Raw genomic sequence first — 19,949 nt, 5'->3', positions numbered from 1 at the left:
CCTCCTCCTGAACAGCATCCCTCTAATAAACACACATGAACACATGACCCTGTAGCCTTGAAAAGGGGAAAAGACACAAAACGATTAGCCAAATACCGCACGTTCTAGATACACGGCATGGCCTGTAATGCAAGGTCCCCCCTCGCTGTCCCTGTCTGCCACTGACTCATCTCAGCCGGCTTCACCCACCCAATGGGTGGCTGCTGGGCTGTCTGGCTCGCAAAGCAGGGATGCGCCAAAGTGCCCAGGTCCTCCCTGTTACGTAAAGCTGTCACAGCTACCTGTGAGGCCAATCTGTTGCCCCGCAACCTTTACATTCCGAATTAGTCTCTATTAAGACAGCTTCCTGGAACGCTGCTCACATTAAAATCTGCTGCTGGGCTCTGTCAAACGGCCGGCAGAAGTCAATAAAATGCAGTTCATCATGGGATTTACCATAACAATGAGACACAAACAGACTTAGTCTTACGTATAGAAATGATGTCAGACAAATTAGGTTTGCCCAAGTTAGTCAGACGCTCTTGCAAAGCACAGCTTTGTCCTCTCATGTCTCAACCCTGGTTGTGCTACTTGTCACATGGAGTTACAGAAAGACACCTTTGCACACCAGCCTTGAACACTGAAGACAAGAGGATTCCCCCACCACCAAACAAAAAAAATCTGAACGACAATCAAAAAAAAGCTAAGAGCAGAACGTACTTAACAGCGCGACAGTGACACAGCTCTAACACTCCCGTCCCTGGATCACATTGTGGCTCCTTGCCTTGGGAAGCTGAAGGTGATGGCAGATCAACTTGCAGACAGCAACAGCTCTCCAAAGACTGGGCTTCAGGAGCAGTTCAGTCTGAGGCAGCAGGTATGGGTACTCTGGGCTTGCAGACGCGCCCTGCCCAAGGAGCTTTCCCACCTCAGGCTGGCTCTCACCAGCCAGCATCAACGCTGCCATGCTGCATTTTGGTCAGTCATAACCAGGAAACACAGGCTGGCATTTGAATATCAGGTATTCAAAGTATAGCAAACTGTATTTTTGCTTATTAAAGGACAAAATACTGTTATGAAGAAACATCACCAGGGAACCTTTACAAGGAAACCTGTTTGCCAACATTCACCAGATAAATTAAAGCTAAAGTTTTCATTAAAAATTACTGTTTAAGTGACTCAATGTTAGACACAGAATCAAAACCTCATATCTGCATATGTCTGACCTTTTGAAGAGTTGGAAAACTGAGCCCAGAACTAAAGCTCAGTTTCACAGGTGGCCTTATTTCCGCAATAGGGCAAAACTGCCCAAAACCATCAGATGGAAAACTCCCCCGAATGGCTGTGCAAAGATATGCCTCTGCTCACAAGTCCAGCTCATCTTCAGCTGCTCCAGAGAATGAGCATTTAAAACAGGCTTTATCTTAATTTGTCGTCAAGTTTTGTCTCACAAACTATTTTTATGTTAATATTTTGAAAAAAATGACTGAATTTTAATTTGACTCAAACAAGTCACCAGTTGGTTTGGACCAGCTGTATGACAGCATCTGTGCTGTGATGTGAACTGTTACTTCTACGTGGACTTAACAGCAGGACATGGACTGTAACTAATCTTTGGAGATCAGCTAGACTGACAATTCCATGACAGAAGTCTTCTGAGTGTTCTGCTTATTTTTGCTTCACTTACTGAGTATATTTTGACTTCTTTTTGGTGCTACCAATTTCTAATCCTTCCACTAACAAGATGTCCACCAAATACAGCAAATGGCAACTTAGCTCTCTTTCCAGGCCTTAGGCCTCTGCTGTTTCTCTTAAATACTCCGGCAAAATGTGTGTCTGCAAACAGAAGAAAAGCAGTCATTTAGAGCCTGGATGGGTAGGCTGAAGGCCCAAGGTCTATGCCAATGTCTAGCTTCAGGCAACTTAGATAAAGCAACCTGCCATTTTCTGTGCCTTTATTTCCTCTTGTATCATTTCACCTGGCCTCTGAGAAAAGAGACGTTCACCTCTTCTCCCTGTAGTTACCTAACCTCTCATTCAAGGGTCTGCCTGCCCACGCAAGCACGGGGCTTACATACGAGTCAAACCACTCTCAACCAAAAACCAGGCTGTGCCCCAGCTTCTACCCTCAGCAGCCACACGACAGGGTGCTCTTCCCATCTGCACAGCAACTAGCAAAAGGGGCCTGGCATAGCAGCTCTCCCAGCAATAGCACAATAAACATTTTCTGCACAAATCAGTGGTGCGGGCCATGCTGTGACACCTCCTTCAGCTTGCAAAGAGCTGCTCTTACTCCCATACAATTCAGCGAGAGTAGGAACAGCCCAAAGTCTAGTCATAGTACAAGATTTTATTGCTGTCATGGTAATTAATGACTACTTACACTGAGCTTTTAATGACTACCTGCACTTTTATTTTGTTTGTTTGTTAACTGGGTCGTAAAGAAGTAGTCCCAAATGATTTCCTGGGTTTATAGTACAATAGGGACCTCTACAGGTGTTTCCCTCTTCAGAGCAAGGCTAATGACATGACACGTATCAGCAGCCAGGCATCGCTGCGGATGCCATCAGAGCTCTGCAACACCAAAGTGTGGGGCTGTGCAGACAGCACGTTCAGTGTCTCCATCAGCAGGTCAAGTTGCTCACTGGTACCTTCAGGCCACCAAAGCAACACCTTGAAATGCAAGCGATAACCACTGCATTTTCCCCCACTCCTCATTTTTCATGCTGCTTTTTCTAGAGGCTGGATGCAGCTACCCCCCTGCCATGAAGCTGTTTGGTTCCATGCCAGCAGCTACTGAAACAAGCAGGGCTGTTGAAGACCCTACCCATGATGGGAGAGTTGACCAAATATAGCCTTCAGATTTTATCTGCATAGTGTTTTTTATCTGCATCATGCAGATTATCTTATTTCAAATACATACATTTTGTCATGATACTTCTCTGAATAGCTCCAAAAGTTAAAACAAACAAAAAAATTACACCCATGTCACACAGGACATAGAACTGTGAATATTCAAAGAGTAACTCTTTTTGTTTACCATCAAATTTTAGTGTTACCAAGACTCACCCCTCTTTCCCCCCTCTCAATACTGCTAGCGTGTTACCGATTTGCTAGAGAACCATTTCTTGAAAGAACTCAAAGGAGAAGAATGATGTGTCAGCTACAGCACTATGGAGCTGCTTTTTAAAAGTTTGATGCCTTTCCTTCATATGAGTTTAATCCCTCCCTGCCTTAGTTCTCCACAGCACATCATCCGCAGAGCACTGCCTTGCTGCATAAGGACGCTCTAAAGACAAATCCATTAAAGACTGCAAGCTTCAGGGGTCAAGGGAACTATTCTGAACTTAATTGTTAAATCAATTATTTTGCCAAGTTCGCCTTCTCTTTGAGGGGTGCTTTTCCAACTACAGTGTATTTTACGGACCAGAAATTAAGTAAAACATATGATGGATGTAAAGATGACATTCTCCTGACAACTACATGATTTTGGGGGATTAGATATATTTTTTTTCTTTTTTGCATGAAGTCCAGAGTCACTAGCATGTAACCGGTTTCACAGCTGGTTCTTAAGACACAACCCAGTACTTACATTCAGAGCACATGCTAGTCAGCCTTGTGCTAGCCACAGGAGCACAAATCAGTTTTTCCCTTGCAATACGTGCTAGAAGTTGGGCTGCCATAGTAAGCGGGAAGGACCAGAAACCCTGCTGTGTTATTATGCAAATCATACTCTTGGTTACTGAGAGTAAGAGAAAACCTTCTCTGAGGGAAAACTGTCTCCTACCTGCCCGCCTGCCACCAGACCTCTAAGACCTTCTTCAGGAGCCTCGGGCACTGCCTGCAGCTGCTGGCTGGCTATTGATCTAGATGGGCTAGCAACCTGGCTGCTCCTGCGCCCTGGCAGCGCAGGTTGCTGAATAAGCCATGTGTGATCACAGGCACTGCTGCTCTTCAACAACAAACCTTATGAGGCAGGCAGGACAACGGACACTTCGTACTCCAAATGTCAGCCATCAATACAAGTCCTTACACTTCCTTCCAAGATTAAAAGCAGTATTTTGATGCCTTCCCCACAGGTTTCCATCTTGCTATTTTAAACAGATCTTGCTGGGATCAAGTGAACTGCAGGCCAGCCACGTTTCAATAGAAAATGCGTGTCTAATTCAGGGGAGGCACTCAAGTCACAGCCAAGCATCTGTGACAAAAGTACACCTGCATGGTGACTGCAGATGCCAGTGAAGCAGGCAGAGGGCTGGGTAGTTTAGGGGCCACTAGGCTTGACAGATGCGCGGCAAGAAAAACCAGCGTGGTTCCACCAGCCAGGATGATACACAAGGCAAGTGCTCTGTCCTAGGGAAAGGCAGGTACCAGTATTTAACACCTCTTTCTTGGCCCTGCTGATTTGGTGCCCAAACAAAGCTGATGCAGGACTGCCTAAAAGCCACACAAACACAGTTTCCTCTTGACGTGACAGTTTTTGGCACGTGCAGCTACTAGGAAGCAGAAGCTTACAACTCTGTTAATTATGCCATTACAGAAGGGAGCCTGAGCCTGATAAATGAGCCAGGAAAGATGATCCTGATCCTCTGACAGGCCAGTTCTGCAGGAAATTCAGCACTGTAAGCAGTAACACACCATACTAGCCCAGTAGCATCTGTCACTTATCAAGGCAGGGCTCCGCACAGCTGACTCCACGAAGCAATCTGAGGCCACGCAGACTTCCTCATCTGGGTCACTGCATCAAACAGCAGAGCGAATCATTCACACAGTGATGCCTCAAACACAGCCTGAGCCTGATGAAATCCCTTAAAACTGCAATGACAACGCTCTTCTCCCACATGGGCTACAGCCTGTAAACACTGCAGACTGACGGGGAAGGCTGTCACCTGTGTTGGTGCCACCAGCCTTGGATGCCTACGAAGCTGGTAGCCTGTTCGGAGGATGTGCTTCAGCACAAAGGGTGAAGAATGGTGAGGAATACATTTCTGGAAACCTTGATACCACTTGGAAAAAGAAAACAAGACCTCCTCTTCCTTTCTTCTTCCCATCTTCATCTTTCTATTTCATTCTCATTTTGCATGGTACAAACTCATCTGGTGTTTCACTCTCAGGCTCTTCTTCTGCTAGCAGAAAAACCTCAGCAAACTGGCAGCCCTTCCAAAGCTGTTGTGGACAAGAAAGCAAACTAGAACATTTCACTATTTAGCTTCCTCCTAGACTGTGGCCTTGAAATAAACCTTCCTTTTCATTTACGTTAAGCCAAACATTAAAAAAAAAGGAAACCAGTGTGTGTTTCTATAGGTATGAATGTCTCACTGCAATGAGTAAATGCTTTTGAAGAAGCACTTGCAGACCCTGCAAGGCACCTGCTTAACCACTGCTTTATAAAGGGTGTCAAAGTCAGTAAGAGGACATGCAAATGGTTAAAACCAAATGAAAACACAACTCTCCCCAAGAGCTTTGTTGGACAAGTGAAAAGTCCAGTTGTTCAAACTCCTGCCCTCAAATGTCTTGTAACAACTGCATGTACACCCTGAGCAAGTTGTGTTTACTGTGCGCGTCTGCCCCAAGACACAGCCTCTGTGTTGCAGAAGGGCTGATCCTCTGTAAGTGAATACAACACTTGCAACGTGTGTGCAGGAAGAGACAACTCACTGCAGAGAAGGAAATTCATTCACTTGGCAAAAGCTTTGAGGCTTTCCAACCTTTGGCCTACCTAGCTCTAAGATGTTCTCTGAGACTGATGAGAAAGATCTCTCACCTGTGTTTTCCTGATGACATGCACGTTTCTAATAAAGATTCCCATTCAGTCTGTCCAGCATGTGCGAGGGGTGAAAGGTGTTTTTTGGCTGTCTGTGTGCAGATGCACAGATTGTAACTGACATCTAATTGCACTCTCACTACATACGTGTGACAGAAAATAGTTAAGGCAACTACCAAAAGCTGACTTGAAAATCGTGAAGAACAGAAGTTGTCTCTCAGTGGATGCTAAGGAAAGGTCAGAAGAATGGAAAGGAGCAAACGATACAGCAATCTGAAGATTTAACTTGAGATGAAGAAAACAAAAAGGCTGAGAGTTGGAAAATTAGCTCAGTGCCTCTTACAAAACACTCATGTGTAATCAAAGAGCTTTCTCCATCCATCTCCTCAGCAATAATCCTTTCTGTGTATACATGTGCCACTTGCTCCTTGCTCCAGTCTGTTGCACGGGGACTCCAACCAACCAGCGTGTGATGTGTTGTTTTATTTATTGATATCAAAGGGAGAGCCAAGATGACTCAGCTACTGATCAGGATCCCCCTGTGTGAGAAGCCCACTGAACTTCAGACCACTCAAGTGCCAAATGTACATTTAACTTTTCAAAACCCAGTCTTTCATATATATTTCAGCATTACCACTGTAGTCTCACAAATACACAGGTTTTTCAAAGCAAATAACATGCATCCTGTAGTGAAAGTTAACTCGCATAACAAAGAAATTGAACTTTCTGGCAGGGCACCTAAATTTAGGAGCCTATATCATCCCATAAAATTGCAAAGTACCTAACTGACATTTTCTCTCATAGATGACACAGCACAGCAGATGTGTCTACAACATGCAACAGCTGACATGAAATTCTCGGAGCCATCTCCAGTCTCATCAGCACTGGCAAACACTCCACCTGTCCATGAGAAGTCACAGTTAGTGCCATTGTCTTCAGAACCAATTTTATTCTCTTTTCCTTGAACAAAAGTTTTTGACCTTTGTGATTCTTCATAGACAAGATGAAGAAAACCAAGCATCTAGGACGTAATTTGTTCATCCTGGGTGGAATGAAATCCCTACATTCACTTTTTTTCTCATTTGAGCCGTCACATCATGCACATAATCTGAAAACAGAATGAAAAGAGTCTTTTCTGGGCAAAGCTTTCCTGGAGTTTTGTAACAAAATTTCAGCTTCTCTAGCAACCGAAGTCTTGTGCTGAAACCACGGTGCAGCAAGGTTATGTTCTGCCTGAAGTTCCATGAAGCTGATGAGCTGCTATATGATATTAGGGAAGAGTAGAGTTCTTTGTCATGAGCACACTCAATAATCCATTTTGAGCAAGATGCCAGATTCCTTTGCTTACGAAAATAGTAAGAACTTGCCATGCTCAGAGGTGTTATTATCTGATTTTCCAGGAATTGCTTACTCTCTATTCCTAGGTTTAAGTAAGCTTTTGAGAACCATCCATTTTCCTCAAGCCAAAGCATTTCATGAAAAGAAGCCTAAGCTTTGCTTAGCACACTGAAGGTAACTGCTGTGATGGAAGAGGGCTGTTTATCCACACACAGAGGCAGCAGACACTGAAATCAGAACCCAAATGGTTTCTTGTCAGCACATGATGTTTAGAATACAACTCCATTGTGAGACAGGTTGTGATTTTCCTCCAGAGGAGGAAAAAGAAGGAAAAAAAAACAGAAAAAAAACCCCAACAACCAAAACAGAAAAGACCAGAGCAGAACACTGTACTAGGGCTTGAAATGACTGGAAACAGCTAAAAACAACTCCCCTCAGCAAATGCCAACCATAGGAAAGCGCTGAAAGGGCTGCAAGTATCCTTAGCTGTTCAGACCTGCTCATCTAGCAACCTTTACTAAAAAGGGGAAGTCTTTCTTCAAAAGTGAACGGAGCCCGTCAGTTCTGCAGGAGTTCCTTTTATGTACTCGCTCTGTCATTCCCTTTATTTCCTCTCATCAGTGAGGCTGGGATACCTGCCAGATGGCGCGGGGTGGCCTTCCCAGCACAACTTCCTCTCCTTTACAGGCAAATTGGTAAGTGTCCCAATGCCAGACCTTCACAACGCTGTCTCGCCCATGCAGACTTTGTAGGGTGATTTCAATTTCCTGCATCTAAAACGGACAACATCATATGATTTTTATCAGACAAATCTAAAATCCCAGCAGTTTGAACAGAACCTACATCTAATTGCCTAACTCATTAGGCAGCCCCAATGAAACCCACGTTTCAGACAATTGCACCATTTGATCCAAATGGCAGATCAGAAAGCAGAGGTAGCATCAGCTCCTTTAAGATCGCACTGCAGATCAATAACAAGCAAGAACACACTCCCAGTACCCTCAAAACTCTGCACACTGTTTCTTCCTGCCCACTGTAATTCAGATGAATGTAATCAGAAGGTTACCTATCTCCCATACCTCTTTCTTACGTAGCAGTAGATGATAGCAAGTATCCCACTTGTCAGTATTCCTACACCAATTCCCACAGCAATGTAGCGTTCGTAAGAATTATGTGCATACGAATTTAGTGTTAAATGTTCACACCTCTCTCCATTATAACCTGCAAGGCACCTACAAAATAAATATACACCATGCAAAAATTATTCATAACTTCTTATGCTTTGTATTTCAGAAACATGTTAGTTTTCATCAGTTCTAAACAATGTGGATCAGACCTAAATGAAGATGGGCTGAATCTGGTGCTCAGTCAGAGCCTCTTCAGCAAGACTACCAGTTGCCCCAGTCTATCTAGTTTAAAGCTAGCTCAAGTACTGCAGTCACAGCAGCAAACGCAGTCTAAAAACATACCCTCATCACGGAGGGTGTGGACAAAGAGCATTGTGCTCTGCCGATCTTCAGCCGCTATCATGTTTCAAAAGGCCAAAGCTGCCCAGGATGGACCCTGTAGTCCTGATGGGTGTTTAAGCCGTCATGGGATAAGGGAGCTGCAGCCGACATCTTGGAAGATCCTGCCCCCTTCATTGTGCCCACTGTGCAAATCTACTTATTCCTCTACTACTTACTCTAGCGCTGGTTGTAATTTAAGATGCCATCACAGCAGTGAGTGACAAAGCTGTGAATCTTCCCTCTCCCTTCCTTAGTATTACACTAGCGCAGCACTACTGCCTCCTTAACAGTTCCAAGGCACCACAGCACCCAAGCCTGCGCCAAACTAAACCTGACTGGCACCCAAAAGCTACACTCTGCTGAAAATTAGTCACATTACATAGTAATAAGGCAAACAAAGAAACAAGGCTCCTGTTGTTTTTCTAAAAAGGATACTTATAAGCAGTATTCTTTACTTGCATATGGGTTTCCTCAGTTCGTTGTGGAAAGCACAGAGCCCATTGATACAATAGCTGTGATGTTCTTCAAGACACGTCTGCATAAGCTTCAAGAGCTTTGGCTGCTCTGTGTAGTCTACTGTGAAAAAGGAAAAAGTAATGTTATATTCAGGGGAAAAAATAATCATTTGAATATATTTTCACAACTCAAGTTGAAAGGACATTGCCTGCATAAGACACTTAATACATAGATTTACTGTGATGTCTTGCAAGCAGATTCAAACATTGCTGAGCAGAGCAAGCTTCTAAGACATTCTAGCATAGCTTTAGAGAAAGAATAAACTATAAATAAATTACTTGCTCTTGAGAAGCATGTGTAAAAATGATTATGGGAGATTCATCCAGAGTAACATCAGCACTATTCAACCTGCAATCCAATCAGAAAAAACATCCCAGGAATATCAAGGGTTTAGGACACAATGAGAGCATCGAATTATTCTTCGTATGCTTCACAGTCAGAATTCAAATTATTAGTTACTTCCGTTTTTCCTTTCCCCATCACAAGACAAAATATTGCATTTCTAACACTCCCACCTGCCAGCTCTGCAGCTATGAGTCAGTGATGCATGGTGAGATTGCTCTCTCCATCCGCTCTGCATGGTCTCATGGTAGCAGAGCACCTAATTATGCTTGTCAGCACCCAAAACTGCCTGGATGGTGTTCCCATGCAAAAGCATGGTCCACGATTGTAAGGTTTCTGAACTTCTGCGAAATTATATGCATCCAGGTCAGGAAGCATGTTTCTGCTTTGAAAACACACAAAATGACTACCTTATTCCCAACCACAGTGGCTCAAATGGGAATAAAGAAGTAGTCAAAACTGTTCCTGGGGATCTGATATCAAAGTTACATACTGATAGAAGAGCACCTGAGCCCAGGAGCGAGGTACCCTCACTGTGTAGGAGTGCAGAGGCCGGGATGAATCTGTAACACAAGAGCAGGGGTGCGGCAAGCAAAGAGAAAGCTTTACCGTCAAAGCAAGTATCTGTTTGAACTAGTCTCTCTACCCAGTTACAGAAATTGCTGGTGGGGTGGGGTGTCCAAGCAATGTCTTACTATTTCAAGGGACTGTTTTACTGATGGCTGAAGGTGATTTCCTAATCAAGCGCATGTCAACACCAGCTTTCAGTTATAACCACAAGAACAACATTATCATGCAGGAAGGCGACAAGGTCTGCTCAGAGTGACTAAACAGTGGTACAACATGCAGAAACCTTCCTTTCTGACTAGGTGCTGAATCAAGGTCTGGACATATTACACTGATGGAACCATTGGCATAGACGTAAACCTCTAGCCATCCTGTGGGCACCTGAAGATCCCACAACACATTTTTCAGCAGTAACACCACCAAGCCCCTAGACTCCTGACCAAATTCCAGCCCGAGTCATTTGATGGGAGGCATCCCTCCTATGCACTTAACTAAGCAATTTTTTCCTTCTTCCTTTATGTAGCTTCATCACAGAGATGACAAGTGATGGTAAACAGCTGCTCTACTCTATGCCTGCACATTACAGCAATTCACAACTTCAGCTGTGAATCGTGGTTTGGACACCTAACAGTCATGATGTTATCACTTACTCAGATTAAACAACGCTACTTTGAAAACCATGCCCTCTAAAACCTGAGAGAGTAATCTGACTTTCAGCTCATTAAGAGACTTAGGGAGAACAAGTAACAACTCAAGTCTGCTTGTTGGACACGTTTTACTACAGTTTCTTGGGAAAAGCTACCGTGGTGGAAAAAAAGACGTCTCGCTTTAATACGAACTTCTCTAGGCTAAGAAAAGGACATCTTTTACATTCTCGTAAGGAAAAATTCTCTTTGCACCATGGGGATGGCAGACCTAAAGCTAGTAGAAACTATAAACCAAGTCCACGGTTCCGGCCTGGCATCAAGTGACACTACATACATACCGACGGATGCACGGAGGCCCTAACCATCACACACTACCAGGGAAGTACCTGAAGCAGCTCACAGAGCAGATTTGCAGCATCCCCCAGCAGGGAGCTCTATGCTACCACAGCTAGGCTGTCCCCATACTGACACCAGAATGATGTCTCTGCTATAGAAAAGCACTGTGTAGGGCACGCACACCCACAGCCTTGAACCACACACTCCGCAAGGGAAGAAGTCTGTGCTGGCTACACACGAGCTCTAGCATCAAACTTTGGCTCTTCTCTGGCTGCCTCTGGGAACGCTGCTGACAAGCTCTGGCCAAGAGCACAGTCACCACAGGAGCAGGCCTTGGAGGAACAGATGTAAGGATGAGAAGATGGACAGATTTCCAGAAGAAAAGACAGTTTTGTGACAAGAGATTGATGATACCATTTTCTGCACAGGAGGACTGTACACTGCTCACTGCTGGGCAAAGCAGAGTGGGGAAAAAAAAAAAAAAAAAGGCACGTGGTAAACACAGCTGCCAAGGAAATCCGGGACACAGGAGAGTTGGAAAAGCCCATTTTCACTTAGGCCTAATGTACCTGCAGAGCAGCTACTGAAGCTCTGCACGGAAAAGTTTCAAACAAATAGGCAACAGCATATTCCCTTGTGACTCTCCTCACACACTTAGGCACCAGCTGGTTTGAATCATCATTTCAGCACAAAGGGGGCTGAAGAGCGAACTATAAAAATCACTAAACATAACCACTCAACAGAACCCTTTAATGTGCACTCCCTGCTGCCCAAAGCACTACCCTTCCACCAGGCCCTGAGAAAATGTCTGCTGCACAGGTTTAGTATTTCACTTGTATCTTTCTTTACCTTACAGGGCTGAGGGGGGACAGAACACGACACAGAAATCAATAAGGAAGGTACAAATATACATGCCAGAGGCATGAAATACCCAGCCACCTCTACTCCAACTTCCACCAGACCAACCCCCAGAGCCAGAACATCCCTCTCAATTTCCCCAACCGCTGCCGAGAGGTGGCAGCCTTCCATCTTCCAACGTCTGGAAGAAACCTCGCTTGGTGCAGGTACACAAAACCTCTTCCACCGAGAGCCGAGAGCCGTGAAAGTTAGTACTGTCATTAGGAACAAAGGTCAGCCTGGAGCAGAGGCCTGCCTAGAAAGCGTGAGGCAAACAGCTTGCCATGGGGGTGACAAACAAACAACGCATTCCTCCCTCGCTGTCAGGAGCAAGAGCTTTGTCCGTTATGGGTTGCAAGATCAGATCTTAAGCCTACACACAAAAATTCTAAGCACTAATTATTTTGACATTGCAAAAGTAAAAATTACCTCCAAAAGAATGATGAATCTTGAAAACAAAAAGAATGCTTTTCTAACCCATCCCAGAGCATTATGCTAATTCATATCGTATTATCCACCTAGATACTAAATAAGCTGTTGAATAAACACATCCATGTGCCCTTTCATGTCACGTGAGGAAAGAAAAGCATGCTGTGTAAGCACTTGACAGTTGCCTGCAACTGAGTCATTTGAACAGATACACTTGGCAAGATCGGACATGAAACGAAAACTACAGGTACTTGGAAGCCTGGGCATGCCAAAACTGACAGACTGGCAACAAAAAGAATCAGCCGCTAAGACCACAACAGCTCAGCCTTCAAGTATGGCGTGTCGCAGAGGAATGGAAGAGTCGGAATGGGGAGGGAGGGAAGGGGTCTGCCCCAGGTTCAGGGCCTCCCTTACAGGCTGCACAGAAGAACTGCTCATGGCAATGAAAGGATCTCAGTTTTACCCCACAGCAGAACCAAGCTCTTCCCTACTCCTAGCTGCCCGTCTTGCTACGAAGGCTCCCCTCTTCAGCCCAAACAGTGTCAGAAGTTATCCCTGCTGCGTCTGCTCCAGCCAGGCATCCTCTCCATTACCAGATTTTTCTCCCCTGGCTGATCACCAGCTGTAATGTTTCCCAGCCCCAGCGCTGGTGACAAGTAAAGCCTGTGTAACAGAGTAAGGGGATAGAACATGATCTTCTAAACAGAAAGCAAGCAGACTGAGCAGAAATTAATGGTTTTCCACAAACTGCACCTTAGTCCCCAGAGGACTTGCATTCCCACAAGAAACTGCCAGTTCCTCCAGTGATACCTAACCAGGAGTTCATTTTCTCAGGATCCGGTATTACTAAACTTTGGTCATAAATCTTACCATAAACTTAACTTGCACAGGACTAGGAATGACAAGAAAACTTCAGAGAGATTCAGCCAGTTTCTTTGGTGACTCTAAGTATTTCTTTTCAACCTCCTTTCTGGAAATCCTGTTTTTAACTATCAGTGGCTTTGTAGAAAGTCTACCGAACTCCTTTTAACTACCTGTGTAAACGTGTGCTTGTATGTTTGTGAATTTGCTTCCACCTTTGAGGGGAACACACTCTCAACTAAAAGTGCTGGCACTTAGTTGACTTGCACAGCCACAGCTAGCATAAAGGTGTATGGGACAATTAGACACAGCTGTGTCACTGTAAATAAGCCTCTTATTTGCTAAAACATTAACTCTTAACTCCTGCCTTCTAGAAATAATACAGACAGGATTCTTAATGAGTCACAAAATATTTCTACTTTATTATACTCCTGTTTGTTGTATGCAACGCTGGAAAATAGCATCACAGGCAAATCCACTAAACCAGACCTCAGTGCTGCACTGATAAAAATCAAACTACTGTTGTCAAAAATCAACGTTTTGACTTCACATACACGTGCATATATGTATTTTACATACATATATATGAAACCCACATATAGTATATGTATGGATGAACATATATATATGTATCTATAAAACTGTACCACTATGACAAGACAGACAGAAAAAAAGAACAGTTTGACTTGTTATGAGAAAAATAGCTTATGGACCTAGTAAAAAAAGCTTGCAAGACATCCTGTGATGACTTACAATTAACAGAAGATGATTTGTATGCATGTTTGCTCTTTTTAAAGTACAAAGACATTAATAAGTATCACAGTTAAAATCCTTTCCTCCTTTACTGACCTGCCAAAACCTCAGTTCCAGATCGCACAGTTCTCCAAAAGTAATGACATCATTAGGACCTGAAGTAACATCAAGAATGCAGCTTGCAGGATAAACACAGCGCTCTGGTGTCAGATGTTGGCAGGTAAATAGCTTGAGTTCACATTTCAGTCAGAAGAGAAAAAGAAAGAAAAGAGAGAGCTAGCACTCTGAAGAGGAATGTGGAAGCTGCGATAGCCAAAAGCAAAACTGCAACAAAGAAAGAAACTACTGAGTAACAGTAATGAGAGGCATCACTTGAAGTTACGCTTGCTGCATTCTTACTTGTGTGCATAAAGATTCACACTGCAGACAACTAGAAACCAAGCATTAGTTAAAAATAGCAGAAATGGCCATCAGAAACACAGATCACCTATCCCAATTAGCCTTAAAATATCTTCTTCAAATTACAACTGACTTTGGATAAATGATCCTTTAGCTGATACATGCTGAGCCTACCCCAGCTGAGTGGCAGCTATTACTTCACAGAAGTTTTTAAGGCTCCATGAAGAAAGCAGTTCATCTCACACAAAAACATACACAAAATTCAACAGTGTCCAAGTGACAGAGGCATTACAACAGCTATCATCATAACAGATTTTGTTGGTTTTTTTTTTTTGCTTTGTTTGGAATGGTTTTTTGGTGTTGTTTAGTGTTTCTTCTTTTTCTTTTTTTTAAGTGACAGATTTAATACAGACAAAGAGAACAGAAAATTATTACCTTCTGTGTTGTTTTTTGTCCAATTATTCCATAAGTCTGTGCTGAGGGATGAAACAGTAATAGCTGACTCTTCACTCAGTGCCCCCATTGCTGTGTAATGCAAACAGATGCTTACTGTAACAGAAAAACTCAGTATATCTATTCAACGTTCACTTCAAACAGAAAAGCATGTACCCACTTAATATAATTCCGATACGATGCAGCAATATAGTAACAGTTCATTTAAAACATTCTTGCCCTAAACTTCCTTTTGCCACAGCATACTTATGATTATGGGGAAACAAACTATTGTTTGCAAATTTCCAAAATACATATCCATTCCATTCTCTGTTCTGTTCTCCGTTCTATTATCTTATGCAATTTACGACACAGATACCTGTAATATACTACAATGTCACACCTATTTACCGGTCTAATAGCTTCTTTTCAGAGAGTCTAAATTATACCCTATCAGTTAAAATCTCATGCAGGTTTAAAATTGCTAAAGTAATTCTGCTTCGCAATGTCTCTGCATGCTTCCCACCCCTACTGCTGATTTCAGAAAGAGTGAACTATTGTTCAACAAAGCCTTGTATCTTACGACATTGAAAAGCCTCCTCCAAACCTACCTTTCAGCAAAATATAGATTAGCATTCCAAATGCCATGGCAAGCAGCTGCTTTAACACCTTCCCAACTCTTCTTTCCAGGTGGCTCACTTGCTCTGCTTATCTGTGCTCCCGTGTTTTCTCTTGCACTTATATGCCACGAAGCGTCATCTGCTGCTCTCACCAATCAAAAAAAGGTGCATCTGGCAACAACCTCAGCCCCTGGGGCAACCACACATTTATTTAGGAAACTGTTATTATCTAGCAATGGGATCAGGTTTTCTTTTGAAACCCTGGTTTCCTATTACCTGTGGGCATAATTGTGCATGCAAAGACACAGTTTTAAAGAGAGACCTGGTATCTGCCAGAGCAGATCAACGAAATACAGCAAAACAGAGGTGAGCAGAATGAAAAATGACGTGTTGTGCAGAACGTGATCTTTCTTTCCCTTAGCAACACAGGTCTTGCATTGCTCCTAGGAGGATAGTCAGCATTCAGGACGCTACTCTGGAACTCAAGGCCAAGAGACCAGCTCCTGCTTTGTTTCTCTTTCCTTGGCCCTCCCTGTACCTCAGCTCCTTGCCATCCAGAAGAGGAACTGCGAGAACAGCTAGTGCCAAGATTAGGAAGTGATCAGACAAAACGATAATGCATGATATTCACCATCAGTGACTGCCAGCAAGAAGCCTTTGATCACAGGCTCTGGTGAGCCCGAGGGGCATGCTAATCACTTCTCATTCAGCCTTCCCGAGTGCACAACGCTATGAAGCAAGGCAGGCCACCAGCCCCATGCAAGGCCTGGACTGCTGGCTGGTGCTATGCATGCTCGTGCAGTTAAAAGCTGGCAAAGCACGGGGGTCGAGAAAACACAGACTGAAAGAGCAGGTAAACTGTTGCTTCCTACATTAGGTGATCCCTTCATGACTCCCGCCACTATACCACCATAAGAGCCCACCTCTACCTTTCCGAAGTGGCTACATAAGAACAATCATACTTTTTACATAAGGTGCTTGAAGGTCTTGAAGACGTATCCATCATACACATTTCCTATATTAAACCACTCTCCACAGCCCCAAACGCTGTCCAGCTTCCTCGGTCACAGGCAGCTTGGAACAAGTAGGACTGGTCTCACTGAAGGGTATTTACGTAGCCAAACATACTACAGCAGATCATCGGAGAGGCCCTGTTCAATAATCTAAGCACACATCAACAACCTGACTCACTGAAGGAGAGCTACACACTTCACCCCAGCAACAACCTTCGTTTTCTCAACCGTGAGCTCCAAGCAACAGAAGCATTTCACAATTTTTGCATTTTAAAACCAAAAATCTTCTGATAAATGCTCTAACAACTCCAGTCAGCTCAAGCTCTCCCTGGACGCTGCACTCTCCTCAGTGATCCATAGGATTAAATCTAACCACTTCACATGTTAAGGGAAAAACACAAGCTAGTTATGCACATTATAATTATGCCTTCTCCTGCTCACGGACTGCATTCCAGAAGGCTTTTCCCTTCCTTCGCTATCCTGAATTGCTACATGCCTGCACGCTGATTGAGTGCAGCTTGCACACTCCCCAGGTCGACAGGAGTGTTTATGCCTACCTGGATAACCTCTGCTATCTGTCCCGAGCAGGGCTAAGTCATGAGCCTTGCTTTCAACATGCATCTACACAATGGGAGCTTAATCCAGCTTGAACCCGAGAGGTGGCTTTGTCGTTGGGCAATACAGCTGGGTGCGGTAGGCCTGTGAGAAGGCTTCAGTGGATAAGGCCATGCCTCTGTCCGCCACAGGGTGTTCATGCTTGGACCAAAATTGACCAGGTCTGGCACACCAGCATGCTTTTTGAGTTGACTAATAGGCCCTTAACTCTGGATGCTCCTTCTAGATGTTCTCCCAGTGGAGAATTCTCTCACAGATGCATCTGGCAGCTCTGAAAACAGCGTGCATTGAGCGAAACCTCCATCTCACTGGCTTTTGCGCAATGCTAAAACCCATCCACCAGAGCCGAGAGAAAAAGCCTAAGATGCAAAATAAACTGTTTGTAGGACATGAAATAGGCAGACTCACTCAAGCGACATTGCCAAAATGCCATAAATCGTTATTCTGCAAAAAAAATTAAATAAATACGGAGATATGATTACAGTTAAATTGAAAAAAACACATGAATCTAGAACATTAGTGTAAACAGATGAAAAAAAGTTATGACTGAACATGCAAAAGGCCTCCAATCGCTTCACACTTAACTTGCTGCTTAAAAAAAAAAAAAAAAAAAGGAAAAAATACAACCTCCAAAGCTGTATTACATTTTTTTCACCAAGACTAACATAACAGTGTGCAAGTTTTATTCCATCTTAGTCAATGATGGGTTGATCAGTCTACGTATTATCTCCATAGGCACCTTCATCCTCCGAATATTTATACTTCTGCTTAAATTTAAACAGGTAAGCAAGTGTCTGCACTACGGGCACTCTATATTTAGCAATGACTCTGTCAACCTCTTTTGTGAACACTGCATTAAATAGAACTCTCAGAAAGTCCATTACAAGAACAATCAACACAGAAGCAATGCTCCATCTTGTTTCATTTATTACAGTAAGTGCATTTTTTTTTTGTTTAACGGCAGTAGTATTTAGCCACAATTTTTTGTTTCCTTCTCCTTTCAATTCATCTATAGTCTACTGGCAAATACTTAAGGCTCTTGATGAAAACGAATCAAAGCTATTCTGACTGAGATAAAAACACAAAGATAGAAGTGCAAAGCAGCTCCCACTGACTTTAGCAGGAATTGGGGTAGGCTCTTCATGTCAATAGTGCACACACTCAGTTCAACTGGCATCTTAGTAGTAACTTCACTCCAACTTCTACATTGCATGAGAATATTCTAGATCCATCTTGGAACTAACATTTTTGCAAATAGAAACATACTGATTGTATTATTTTATCTCACGTAGTCCTCTTGAAGAAGCAAAACATGGTAGCCAAGGATTCACAAGACTGAGCCTTACATCATGGACTAAAAAAAGCCCCTTCACGCAGTTTCAGAAAGTAGGAGAATAATTAAATGGCTTAAAATTCCAACACAAATATTATATCAGGGATAAACTTTGGCTTTTGTCTTTCTCTTTTCCCTCCCTCCCCCCCATTATTCATCATGTACTTAAATAGTAGTTTTAACTACATTCTACCTAATTAAAGTCCGATCCAGCACAGTCACCTATTAAGGTTTTTGGTTTTTTTGTGGGATGAGGGTATTATGCACCAAAACATTTTGTCAAACAAATTCAGACATGGAAATAAAATAATTCTGGCCTCAGCTCTAGCTACTTATTTATGCACACCTCTTGTAAATGTTTAAGGTCAGAATTTCACCAGCATTCAAGTTGACTTGACTACTTTAAAACACACGTGGAACATTTGCAGTCATGTCAACATTTCTGCCTGACAGCTGAAACAAAGATTTCTGTCTTTCATTCCTTTCAGGTTAATTATTTCTGCTGCTATCACTGTTTGGAGAAAAATATATATCTATATTTCCAGACTTCAAGCTACACCGAGTGCTTCATGATCTCAGAACCCAAACTGTATTTTTTTTAGAAAATATGTAACATGTTGAAACTTAGTTTTTATACCGTTTGATCAAAGCTGAGGGTCCCAAGTGCTTAGACGACCTTGGTAATCGCACCCCATCCCCAGATACATAGGTATATTTGTGATTCACGCTTCGTTCTTCGTTTTCATGCACACAACTGACCACCAGCAAGGTATCTGCATAGGCTGTATTCTTCAAATCATTTTTGCTCATATTAAGTCAGTTGGAGGTAACAATAAGTATTACATTTCATAAGCCATCAGGTTTAGCATACTTTACATGAAAAAATAAATACAATGTAGAAATAAATATCTTTGTAGTAAAAAATAAATGTTTTGTGTATCAATAAATAGAACAACTTGGATTCTTCTTCCAGGGTAGCATGTTTGCTCTAGTAAATGAGCTTTTTAGCAACTATGAGTGTGTTCTTCAGAAGCATTGCGACAGTCATAGGTCCTACCCCTCCTGGCACTGGAGTGATAAAGCCAGCCTTCTTCTTCACTTCTAAGAGAAAAAGAGAGAAAGGTATTGACTGAAAATGTCTTCAAACCCCCTTTTTCCCTTTGGTTGCCCACATATGCCTAAATGACAATAAGCATCAAGGACTGCAATTTGGCAAGTACTGGGAAATATGCGAAAAGTTAAGGCAGAAGCATCATTACAGCCATGGTAGTGACAGAATACGGTCAGGACCAGGGCTGCAAGGTTGTTTTCTCCATCGGGATATTATTACCCAGGGGCTAGTTCTGGGGCATAGTTTCACAACCTGTTCAAGCTGATTTACCTGCAGCAGGCTGCCCTTTCCTCATGGGAACAACATACTCACGTACCCTGTGGTCAAGACAGATGAAAAGGTAATCCCACCGATTTATTTTTTTTGGCAAGAGGCAGTTTTTGACTGTTGACCCAGCTGACCAGCTGGCCCAGGAACATCTGGGTGACATGAAGGCAGAACAACCCCAGGAGAGCAGCACAAACTTGCATCACCCCCAACTGCCACCTG

The 19,949-nt window shown here is 43.2% G+C and overlaps 3 protein-coding genes across 10 annotated transcripts in view; all 3 read right to left on the bottom strand.

The window, feature by feature from the left end:
* The window catches only part of EREG (epiregulin), a 34,190-nt gene extending 25,096 nt beyond the window's left edge, over window positions 1-9,094 (bottom strand). Inside the window, exons 1-2 of the mRNA XM_080409939.1 lie at window positions 9,025-9,094; window positions 700-1,019 (exon numbers count right to left, since the gene is read on the bottom strand). The gene's annotated coding sequence lies outside the window, so the exon portion shown is untranslated. The remainder of the gene's footprint in view (window positions 1-699; window positions 1,020-9,024) is intronic.
* Window positions 6,207-19,113, bottom strand: EPGN (epithelial mitogen). 6 transcript variants are annotated; one of them, XR_013931735.1, is made up of 6 exons: window positions 15,380-15,517; window positions 14,772-14,885; window positions 9,045-9,165; window positions 8,161-8,313; window positions 7,717-7,854; window positions 6,207-7,308 (listed from the first exon to the last, which is right to left on the bottom strand). XR_013931735.1 is itself a non-coding variant. In XM_080409893.1 (5 exons), exons 2-5 carry the CDS (start codon window positions 14,857-14,859, stop codon window positions 7,800-7,802), a joined length of 417 nt encoding a protein of 138 aa, XP_080266019.1. In that variant the 5' UTR covers window positions 14,860-14,861; window positions 18,987-19,113; the 3' UTR covers window positions 6,207-7,799. The 6 variants fall into 6 exon arrangements, 5 of the variants coding, with proteins under 5 accessions (XP_080266019.1, XP_080266017.1, XP_080266018.1 ...); XM_080409893.1 differs by lacking the exon at window positions 15,380-15,517 and adding an exon at window positions 18,987-19,113 and having other exon boundaries at window positions 6,207-7,854; window positions 14,772-14,861; XM_080409891.1 differs by having other exon boundaries at window positions 6,207-7,854; window positions 14,772-14,861; window positions 15,380-15,521.
* MTHFD2L (methylenetetrahydrofolate dehydrogenase (NADP+ dependent) 2 like) overlaps window positions 17,927-19,949 on the bottom strand; it is a 37,883-nt gene continuing 35,860 nt past the window's right edge. For all 3 annotated transcript variants that reach the window (XM_080409398.1, XM_080409400.1, XM_080409399.1), the window contains one exon: window positions 17,927-19,450. In XM_080409398.1, coding sequence (XP_080265524.1) covers window positions 19,338-19,450 — 113 coding nt within the window. In that variant the 3' untranslated portion in view covers window positions 17,927-19,337. The remainder of the gene's footprint in view (window positions 19,451-19,949) is intronic.

Source organism: Falco punctatus (assembly GCF_963210335.1).
Source record: "Falco punctatus genome assembly, chromosome: 1".
In the NCBI taxonomy this organism is placed as follows: Eukaryota; Metazoa; Chordata; class Aves; order Falconiformes; family Falconidae; genus Falco; species Falco punctatus.
This window is presented reverse-complemented; position numbering and strand designations above follow the sequence as displayed.

Coding starts and splice junctions, on each gene's coding strand:
- EPGN (XM_080409889.1), bottom strand. CDS start 15,416: ATGGCATTTGGAATGCTAATCTATATTTTGCTGAAAG. Junction 9,166..14,771: donor GACAAAAAACAACACAGAAG/GTAATAATTTTC, acceptor CCTTTTTCACAG/TAGACTACACAGAGCAGCCA. Junction 7,855..8,160: donor TACTGCTACGTAAGAAAGAG/GTATGGGAGATA, acceptor TGTCCGTTTTAG/ATGCAGGAAATTGAAATCAC.